This window comes from Belonocnema kinseyi, chromosome 1, assembly GCF_010883055.1.
Source record: "Belonocnema kinseyi isolate 2016_QV_RU_SX_M_011 chromosome 1, B_treatae_v1, whole genome shotgun sequence".
In the NCBI taxonomy this organism is placed as follows: Eukaryota; Metazoa; Arthropoda; class Insecta; order Hymenoptera; family Cynipidae; genus Belonocnema; species Belonocnema kinseyi.
Genome location: NC_046657.1, coordinates 169,166,203 through 169,177,710, shown reverse-complemented (window position 1 = coordinate 169,177,710; position 11,508 = coordinate 169,166,203). Strand labels below are relative to the sequence as shown.

Genomic DNA, 11,508 nt, shown 5'->3' with positions numbered 1-11,508 from the left:
GAAGTCGATCCTATTCAACAGTTAAAGGCGACTCCCGAAAATCTGCCCCTCCATCGAGTTGAAGGAATCGTTCGACGTATGTCAAGCGGAACCGTCCGAGAGTTTTTAGTAGTGAGTGGTGGGAGGTAATTTCGGTAGTACGAAGTCTTGATCCAAATGCTCTATTTACGGTCCTAAAACAAGCTATTTTGTCATAATAAATAATGCCTGAAATTTTTTCCGACTTTTGTGTTGGATAGAGCAACTCAAACACTATCGATATAGATAAAAACCGGATTGTTACTTTTTTAGTGTTATTCCCCTTTTCTTATGGCACTTCACATATAATATTTAAGATAATTGAAAAGATTAATTAAACATATTTTTAAACCTGTGGATACAGCCTTTCCTGAACTTGTAAAATCTCTCCAGGATTCACAGAGCGAAGGAAATCTACAAGTTCCTCAGGATTAGATGTGGTTTTGCCTAAAGTTGCTGCTATTTCAAATGCTTTTTTCTTGTTAGAAGGCTGATAAGACCATGTATTTGCGACTACACCGCTTTGAATAATAGCCTTGTGAAATAATCCTTGAAGAAAAAGCATAATGTATTACTTAATGGAATAAAAAATCACTTAGGTGAAATGGATCAGAAGCTCTCATCAAAAAGGATTTCATAGGCGAACGTTATAATCATTTTTATATACTCTTCCAGAAATCACCCTTCTCCTTCTAATATTCACACCCGATACCCCTCTTTAACAATTTACAACCCTTCCCTCTCCCTTTTCCACTTCTCGGCTTTTCCCTAATACCTTTACGACGAAAAATTCAAAGTTAGCTTCTCTCTACAACTATACTCCTTTTCCTTAACGCGTACTCTTTATTCTTTATACTTCTTCCGTTCTTTCTTCCACATCCATCCCCGTGCTTCATCTACCTACTTGTTACCAAAAACCTCCTCGCATCCACATGACCTCCCCAAAATTCTTTGGATCCCTATTAACATCAACGCCCGCCACACCTAGCACCTTTCCACCAAGCCATTCATGGAAAATTGATATAAGAAGACCAAAGTATAATACATCGAAAAAATGTGCCTCGACCTGGATTTGAACCGGGAATGCCACTATTGATGAGTAAAGTGTTACAAATCTAACTTAAACCTATGATCAAATATTAAACATAGAAAAAAATTTTAAATGATGCTAGAGAAATTTTTGAAGCAACAACCAATAATAATTCTCCAATGAGTGAAAGTGAGAAAGATAGTAGAGGGTGATAGAAATAATGACGATGAGTGTCAGAGAGAGGACGATGGACCGAAGGAATGGGGTAAAGAGAAGGAGGGGGGAATAGGGAGCTGATGATAGAGGTAATTAATAATTTTTTCTAGAGATTAAGTAAAAGCGTATGAAGTTTTTGTTAAAACGAGTGTATGTATTATCGGCCGGGGGTCAGAGTTAAAAAGAAGAAGGAGTATGGAGGAGACAGTGATAACTAAAGGTGCACGAAAGTGGCAGACCACAAATTAAAGAAAGCATCGAGATTTATAGGAGGCTGAGAAGTAGAAAGAGTGTTGGTGAATAAATGAAGAGGAGGTGACTGCCAGAAGAATAAAACGTAGGGAAAGGGCGAGCGAAACTCCTTTCTCCTAGGAAAACTTTCTTGATGAGCCAATAACAATGCCCCAAGAAAGCAGAGGGTCAAGGATAACAAAAGGAAAAAATAAATGCTTGCGGCGAATGCAAAGAATGTTTACGTGCGATAAAGAGGGCAGGAAATCTGGTAAAATGGAAAGATGAAGGTGGAAAAGATAGGTGCATGAAGAATAGAAAAGATATAAAATTAAAGGAACTTGCGGCCTTTTTATATCGTTTCTTGGTGGGAGTGGCAGTCACTTACAGGGTCCTCTCACACTTTTAGATCCGGCAAGAAATCTGTCGGTCACTATCAGCGAGAAAACGTACGAAAAGGGCTTTACATGAACTCTTTTCTTTTACCAGAAGTACGCACTTACACTCACATATACGGATACAGTACATGAATATTCCGACTAGAAGCGATTAAAGAGACGTTTGTAGTCAGACATTCAGAGAGTGGGACACAATCTCCGAAATCCATTTCCTCTACTTACTGCTACATCTTCTCGCTACGTGTTCAGAGAGTCGGGCAAGCTATTGAGTTACACGAAAACAGAACGGAAAGATGTTTTAAAAGTAGTGGGACTGAATTTCTCGGGTCTCCCACACGCGCTAAAATATGCACTCTAAGTAGCACTTTTCAGCTTAGTAACAATTCGAATTTTTCAGATCAAAATTTAACTCTTTTTTAATATGATAGAGCAATTTTTAAAATATCTACATTGTTAGAAACCTGAAAATCTGTTTCTTAATCCTAAGATCTCTTTCATATAGGCGCGGGTGCGTCTCATATGAAATGGAAGGCCCCATATTATGTAGGGTAAGGGTGAGGGCAGCGCCAACCAGTTAACAGTCAATGATTTTTTTAAAGTTAATGAGATGTTGAATTGATCAATTTTTTTCTCATTTCGAGTTCTACATTATTTTATTTCATGTTTCAATAAGCATTAATCACATGGAAAAAACAATGATTTGGTAATTTAAGTATTTCTAACAAGCTGTATTTCATCGGCTTTGCCCCTCACCTGAAGGCAAAGCTGACTGAAGCTTTTTATGAAAATCAAATCGTTTAAAGATAAGAAAATGTGATGGTTTGCTTCTATGTTATTTGATGTACTGGAGAAATTACCTTTAAAGATATCCAAGAAAAATAATAATTTATTTTGAATAAAAATAGAGATAGCTGTAATATAACCTCTCATTCGTTGACATTATACTAGGAACGGACTTTACGCAATGTTTCTACCGTACCAATAAAATAAACGTGCATACCAACTGGATTGATAATAATAATATTTAATAGTTTCTTCCATGTAGCCTACACGATAAGTTGCTGTTCTACATTGCCGATTATTTATCGACGAAACTTGAGACACGTGTATCACCTAAGAACTTGTAATTATTATTTATTTTGTAATATTGTTTTATCTGTCAAAATATCAAGTTTTTATACTATAAGTATTGTCATTAAAATTGAAAACTTTATATTTCGGTCAGCAAAACTTCCATTTTTTCGTAGTAAAAACTATTTTTTGTATAATTTTTCTTTTGCAACGTCAATTTTCAAGAATTTAGTAAGTAAAAATATATTTCTGATAAAATAGATTTATTTGATGCAAAGTAGAACTTAAATGGTTAAATAATAGCCATGCTATAAGGAAAATCACCTTTGCCCCACTGGTTGGCGCTGCCCGACCCCCCTTACCCTATACATAAACAATTATAATTTTTGAAATTAGCTGCGGCTTCTATGTCGTCTCGGAAATACATTCGATGGTATGATACATCGAATGTCTGCGTCTGAATTCAATAGTCGAAATCCCGCATGATCTTGGAAAATGGTTTTCTGCAATTTCCTCTGCTGGACAAATTTCCAGGTAAACGAGAGTACTTGTAATAAAGTCAGATGCAGCCACTTCTCATCACGGTTTGTGATTAAATTCATAAGGTGACTTTAGGCCCAGCTTAGTAAAGAAAAATTGTCCGTGATATTATTGCTGATATTATTACTGAACCTTCCACCTTCCTTCTATTGTCATTTTCCTTTTTTCAAAATGACGAAATATAATAACATGGATAACTATTGTTAAATACAATTATATGCAAATGATGTAATTCGTTACATACGAAGGTTCATTAGTTAGGAATCGTTTTTATTATAATCTTTTTTGAAAATAAATTTTATAATTAAAAACGTCACATGATCGGCTTAAGAAAAGCACCTAACCCAAATGATTTTCTGTGATATTTTTGCTGACCTCCCACCCCCTTTGCGAGTCACGTAATTTATGGACGTCCCCGTATACCTTGAACATCATAATGCAGACCCAATTGACAGGGCAGTTTTTTTGTCTCAAGAAAATGTACATGAATAAAGAGACTTAATTTTCTGTGCTCAAGTATATCTTCTGGAGACATGACAAATTTTCTTAGGTAACGAAAATATTATTTCGTACGTATTCCAACCAATACTTTCTTACTCATACACTAATTTCGTTTCCCTGGGAGGGTTACAATTTTTTAGAAATAACAAATTGTGATTTTGCTATAAACGATTTTTATGTGAGAAATAAGAAAATTGCAGATCTCAGCGACTACATCAATTTAAAACATTCCATTAAAATATTAAAATTGTCATCTCTATAATATTATTTTAGTTTTTTAGTATCTCAGTATACTGCTCGAGACAGAAATAAATGGACAACATCTTTATATTTTCCATTTAATGAACATAATTATTGTATTTTATAAATAAAAAGATAGGCGAAAGAAAGTGATGTGCGAACGGAAAGGGAGTGAACAATGAGGTTAATCCAAGTAAATTTATCATTGGTCAAATGACGTACGTTATCCCCCTCGAGTTGAGGCTTCGCTGGTAGAAATTGTGAACAAAATTAAGGTCCACGCAATACAAAATGAAAATATCGCGAACATCTTGATAAAGAAGGACATGTCCTTCCAAAGAAGGACGTCTGGTCACTCTGTCTGAGCATCACATAGATTTCGCCTTCTCTCGGCATAAGAGTTTCAGCTACGAATTCCTTGAGAAAACATTCTTCTATCTTATGAGTTATAAAATCCATAATATCAAACCTTTTGATTGGGGCGATAGGCAGTGATAGTGAACCGCAGCAGCACCCGCAGATTCACCAAAAATAGTCACATTATTTTTATCGCCACCAAATGCTTCTATATTTTCCTGAATCCACTTTAAGGCTAAAACTTGATCTTTTAATCCTTGGTTTCCTGGACAATCTTGAATGTCCATATTTAGAAAACCTGTAATTTACATGAAATTTAAAATATTCAATCAGGCCTATTGTAAAATTATCCGTCATAGCTGTTGTTTAAATAATCATAGTGATTTGTGCTTCAACTGGTTATACTATAATCCGGCAAGCGTTAACTCAAATATTTTCGATGCGAGATTTAATCTATTAGTTTGCTTGAAGCCCAGAACACTAAATTCTTTTGTTTTCCTAATTTATAGTTTAGGAAGGAACTGACCGAAAATTCCAAGACGATAGTTGATGGAAACGAAAACAATGTCATGTTTAAGAAGATAATCTGGACTGTACAAATCTCTGCTACCAGAACCAGCCATAAATCCACCACCATGAATCCACACCATAACAGGTTTTTTCCCTGTTAAGTTATTTGCCGCCACATTGAGATAAAGACAATCTTCGCCACCAATGAGTTCGTTCGTAAATTCATCAAACTGCATTGATTTGACACTTTCTTCAAAAGCATCGTGGATTCCCGTCCAAGGTTTCGGTGATTGTGGGTCCTGTAGGTGCAAATATCTTATCAGAAGTTTTTCTACCGATTTTGTGATTGTAGCTAAAGTTGAAGATTTGTTATAAAAATGATTTAGCTATTTACTGTGCTTTAGACTATCTTTTACTCTAATAACTCCCTTATAAAATGGGTGGCTATGGTATTGATTATTGAAGTCAATAATTTTGTATCAATGCTTTTATTAATGCTCATGAACATTAGTAATTACTCACAATTTCTTCTATACCCTACTAAAAAACGGACGTCAAAGTTTCCAACGTTGGAAAAGTTTGGTATTAAGATTGTTTTCGATGTCGGAAACTATTAGGATCCTAATAGGATCCAAAAAGATTTTTTCGTAATAATAAGTCACTTAGAAATCAGGAAGACAGACTAACAATAAGAGCAACCGGAATAACGAAGATTTCGTACAGACCTCCCTCGGACTAACTCCAGATTTCTTGTGATTTGCATCGAGACTCCCTCGAAAAGTTAATCGCGCAGCACCCGAAACAGATCTCCTGAGTGTTCCCGACAGAGTTACGAATCTTTCCGACGGGGATTTCGCCGAACCAGACGGCTGGAGCAAAGCTTTTCGTGACGCACTGAGACTTACTGAGACTAACTGGGACTAACCAAGGTACAACGCAATAGAATTTAGAGATTCCTGCTGACCTCCACAGGGTCTTTCGTGAGTCTGAGAGTCACCTGCAATCTCAGTGTCCTAACCCTCGAGGGGAGGCGTAAGGAAAATAATGTTTAAAACTTTTAAATATATAGTTTATTATATATTTAAAAAGTTGTCGAAAGACTTTTTTTATGTCTCCTTTTGAATTCTTGAGCATAATCATTATTCAAAATTATTTTACAAATTACGAATTACGTATGTAACATACATAAGTTCATAAACATTTTATTTAAGAAAAAATCATATCGGATCCTATTCGGATCCCAATAGTTTTCAACGTCGGAAATCATCCCAATACTCGACAAAGTTTTCAATGTCGTTTCCGACGTCGAAAAATATTAGGATCTGACGTAGGATTCGACGTCGGGTTCTTCAGTAGGTTATTAATTAAACGTGTGCAAGAAAATTCAGTCCGATTTCGAACCGACATTGGATTCGATCGGTCAATCTTAGATTTTCAAAGATCCAATGCGGCAGACAAAAGACATTTAAAGTTTTTGATTTATAATTATAACTTTACGAATCTAAACTGGTGCATGCAGAATGCAGATTGAAGATCCAGAGAAATGAAGATAATAATGTGTCAGTTGCACCCTATAATATTTTTGTACAATACTATAAAAAGAAAAGTGGAAGCGTTTGTAACTGATTTGTACTTCTTTTAAATAAAAGTTATTTGCAGATGGCTTTTTGTTTTTAATTACAGTTGTTTGGCATCCTACAAACAATTGGAGACCAAATTTACAATAATTTATCAAGTCAAATTTAAATAAAATCATCATAATTTATCATATTTTGAAACTTCTTTTTCAGAATACAGTGAGACCCTTCTATAGCCCTCCCTTCTATAACTATTGCGGAAATTGACGCCACGCCGTAGTTAGGTGTAATAGGAGTTTCGCGGTCTGCACGAGGTCTGCGGTTGTCACTCAGGCGAGCACTCAGGCGTGAACAAAGAAAAGCGGAGCAGGCTCCAAGAGGTTTGTTTCCACCCGCCGTCAGCCCCAAACCTGGCTCAATAGGAGAGTTTCATTGTAATTAATTTATTAAACAGTCGAAAATTTAAATAATATTATAGTTTTCCACTTAGTTTCTCACAAGGTGGAAACTGTTTGTACTTAGCCTTATCATTCGTATCCTTAGTTAAGGTCTGTCATAAGAGGACATAAATTAAACAGTGTAAAATGTATCATGATATATCAAACCTACAACTTGTATATAAATTGTAAAGTCCAACAACGGCATTGACAAGTTCGACCTTATAAACGACTTAGTGGCAAATAATAAACTCAATTCAAACTTATGAAAAGAAAAGATTCGAAAATGCGGTTATAACAATCAGAGTTGGCTACTATCATCAACGAAAAGTTTCTTGGTTATCTTACGTTTATTTTCCAGTTCACAAAAAATTTTCCCCTGCATTAAAATTCAAGTTGAAATTCAAGAGTTCAAATCGTCAAAACTGTAAATCTCTTCATATAAAATATTTAAAACTAAAGGACAAACAAAAGCAGCCAAAATTAAACTCTTCTGAATTTTAAACTTTTTAAATCTTCGAAATTGAAACTTAAAAAAATTGCAATTTAAAAACTCTTTCCTCAATCGTTTAATAATAAACAATTTTTAAAACGGAAATCTTCTAATCTTATCAGGTTTTATTTTAAGCGCTTCAAAATGAACATTATCTTAAAATGAAACATTCCAAATGTTAAGTATTAATTATACAAACTAAAACTATACAAATTACAGTGAAACTCTTTCATGGCGCCGATTTTGGGGCTGGCGGTGAGTGTGAACTAACTCATTGTAGCCCGCTCCGCTTTTGTTTGTTCATACTTGACTACTCGCTTGAGTGACAACCGCAGACCAGTGAAACGTCGGCGTTTCTATTTATATCTCTATCCGCTTTGAAATAAAATCAAGAGATTAGGATTTTAATACTTCCAGATTTCGATGCTGACGATTTTCATGATTTGAATACTTCATGTGCCTCTTTATATGCGCATATTTTGAGGTTACTTTATTTCAAGCATAAAATATAAATGATATAAATATTAATACTATTATACATATAAAAATATATACATATATTATTAATGATAATATTATAATTATGTTATATTATAATAGTCTTATTTATATCTTGATCCGCATTTGAAAGAAATTAAAGAAACTGGCGATTTTAATGATATGTGAATATACCACACAATTTTAAAATAAAAATATATATGGAATATCTGTGTCTATATTACAGTTCCTCTTGTCCTTAGGCTATATTTCTCCTCTATATCACTATTTTATTCGATATTAAAATTATATTAATATTAATATTAATTAGCTGCAAATGATTGTGCTGGGGTTTTAAAGCGATGGATTTATTTATTAAACCAAAAAAGTTTAAACAGCCTCCGGACTTTAGAAATTATAAAATTTGTTTATGAGAATCATTTGGAACTAAACAATTACAAATTATAGCTTCCTAGAATTTGGTTATATTATACTTGTTTCGTGACTAAATAGTATAATTTTCAGCCAAAAATATTAGATTTCTGTCAAAAAAAGATCTGTTTTGACAAAAAATGGAACAGTTACATTTTCAGTTTAAAAAAATTGATTGTAAATAAGAAAAAACTTTTTCAACCAAATATTTATTTTTTTTTAGGAATTTTTAAACAAGAAGAAGAATTAGTTACCAAATAGCTTAAATATTCTCCTACAAATTCGAATTTCCGAAAAACTACAGGAATTATAAATCAAATATTTTAATGTTGATCTTAGATACATTTTTAACCACACAAGTACGAGTTAAATTTCCAGTTGAAACAATTAATTGTCCATTAGAAAACGTAATTTTTAACAAAATAATTAAATTTTGAACAAAAAAAGGGTTCTTGACTAAAATGATAATCATTATTCAAAAAAAGTTGAATTTTCAACAAAATACTTTGAATCCTCAACCAAAATCAATTAATTTTTAACCAAATAATTGCGATTTATCACCATAATGATAAAATAACTTCAACTCTAGTGTTTCAAAAATTCCCTTACTTTATCATGTTTTTCCTGACATTTCCTATCTTTCTGAAATTACCTGATCTGTAGCAACTCTGTAATTTAAAATAATAGAGTGAAACTCTGCTATAGAGCCGATTTTGGGGCTGACGGTGGGTGGGAACTAACTCATTATAGCCCGCTGCGCTTTTTTTTCATACTTGAGTGCTCGCCTAAGTGACAACCGCAACCCTGCGCATGCTTCATAGCTCCTCTTACACCTACCTGCGGCGCGGTGTCAATTCTCGGAAGGGCTATAGAAGGGAGGGATATTGTGGGGTTTCACTGTATATGTTTATTTCGCTCTAGAATGTTTTTTAAAAATATATGTCATAATTATGTTATATAATTGTTTAAACGATAAATGATTTAAATTCTCTGAAATGATCTTTAAATGCTTTATTTGAGTTTGAATTGTGAGCATATTCTCGGGAGAATTTGCTCAATATAAATTCTTGGACATTTTAGAACTCTAGTCACGAAGCAACAGCGACCCTGGCGGACCGAAGGAACCGAAAGAAGCCTCTACAAAGTACCCTCAAAGACCTCACTGAGCCCCCATGCAGTTCCTTCTTAAAAAACTCAAAAAAATAGCAAGATCAACTTTTAAATTGTTGAAATTCGGATTCTACGTTAGAATTTCCATTAGAAGCTCACGGAATAATCGCAATACTTTCAGATTCATTATGATGATCTAGGGAAAAAGCATAATTTAGAGCAATGATGCCAATATCAGCACCCTGTCCTACTGCGCTTGCGTGTGAGCTGCGCGCTGATTGGCCGCACTTGGCGTATGATTCCAAATTACTTTAAAACCATTCTTGTAATTTAAGTAAATAATTATGAAAATATGCACAAGAATATATACAAATTGTCTGACTTTTGATTTCAGGCAAACCAAAATTATAACACATGTATTAAATAAAAAAAAGTTTATTTCCATTAAATTCCAAAGTCACGATTGAATTTTAGTTCTGGTTTTTTTTTTACTTTAAGCTGTTAACTGTTATTTATAAAATATATGTGTTATAAATTGTGTTCTTGTCTGAAATCAAAAGTTACACAATTTGTATACATAATTGTGCATATTTTAATAATTATTTATTTACATTACAAGAATTTTTTTTCAATTTAGTTTTGAATCGCGCGCCAAGTGTGGCCAACCAGCGCGTTTTTGTCATCCAGAGCAACGTGAAGTGTCATCTACAAACTGTCAGTCACCTATCAAAATTATTTTGTCGGGTGTTATTTGGGTGAAATAGATGTTGATAAGCAGATAAGTTATAATAATAATTACCTGACTTTAAATTTTCTACAATTTACCAGCGACTATTAGTGTTTTAAAATAAAAATTTTACTTGGCATAGTATAATTTCCAAATCTTAGGTTAGTCCAAACCAACATGACATTGAAACCACCAAACCCGGGATGTAAAAACTATTGATTCCTGTTCGTTCGAAGAAATTTCCTCTAGATTTTCTATATTCAACAAAGTGAAGTTAGCTGGTGGTTGAAGTGAAAATATCTATTTGTATATGTAGACGGTCATGACTTTTTCTATACATGCTGGCTTTAGTTTAAATGTCGACGGCCATGACTAACAAAGCATTTGGAAGTTGCATTAGGAAGTTATAATTTTATTCTAAGTGACTAGTGCGTACTGTTAAATGAAAGAAAGATAAAAATTAGGTAATATTATTTCAATTAGTTTCCTTATTAAAGTTTATTTACTCGAATATCTCAAAGCGAATAGTTGCTTTGACAGGTGTTCAGGTGACTAACAACGCGGTTCAGCACTTCACAACTCTCGGCATGTGCCAAAATTCCGTCTCCAGATGATACATTCCCCTAGATGCCCAGATGTGAAACTACGTTCATAGGAATAAACTTGAGATTGAAAATTCCCTCAAATGCTCATTAGAAGAACAACGAAATTTGAGCTGCAACAAATTTAACACCCCGGTAATAAGCGAAGAAAAGAGAAAAATTAATATTTTCAGATTTCAGCGCAAAAGTGAAGATTATTCTATTATTTTGAATGCGCGATTTTTCCATCTTTCTAAAATGCCAGAATAAGAATAAGATACCTCCTAAACTTATTCACTTTTACTTCCATAGCGACCGCCACACAGTTTTCTATTCTCCCAAAGAGAATGTGTTTTCAATATATTTAATTCCTTCTAATTGTTTATATACTAGGCAGTCTGATAAGTACCTGAAAATTCTAAGAGATGGCATTAGTATTCACTAATGTGAACCATTTTTCTCGAGCTTGATCCTTCAAATGACGCCTGTCAAAACTTCAGCCATTTATGTTTACGCATTTAAAAGTTACAGCACTGAGAAGCGACTAACCTCCGAGTTTTTT

The 11,508-nt window shown here is 33.8% G+C and overlaps 1 protein-coding gene across 5 annotated transcripts in view; it reads right to left on the bottom strand.

The window, feature by feature from the left end:
- The window catches only part of LOC117173273 (esterase FE4-like), a 25,342-nt gene that overhangs the window by 5,157 nt on the left and 8,677 nt on the right, over window positions 1-11,508 (bottom strand). For 4 of the 5 annotated variants that reach the window (XM_033361760.1, XM_033361767.1, XM_033361751.1 and 1 more), the window contains exons 2-4: window positions 5,129-5,411; window positions 4,715-4,900; window positions 371-567 (exon numbers count right to left, since the gene is read on the bottom strand). In XM_033361760.1, coding sequence (XP_033217651.1) covers window positions 371-567; window positions 4,715-4,900; window positions 5,129-5,411 — 666 coding nt within the window. Of the gene's footprint in view, window positions 1-370; window positions 568-4,714; window positions 4,901-5,128; window positions 5,412-10,871; window positions 10,972-11,508 lie in introns of those variants that run through there. The other variant, XM_033361774.1, reaches the window with a different exon arrangement.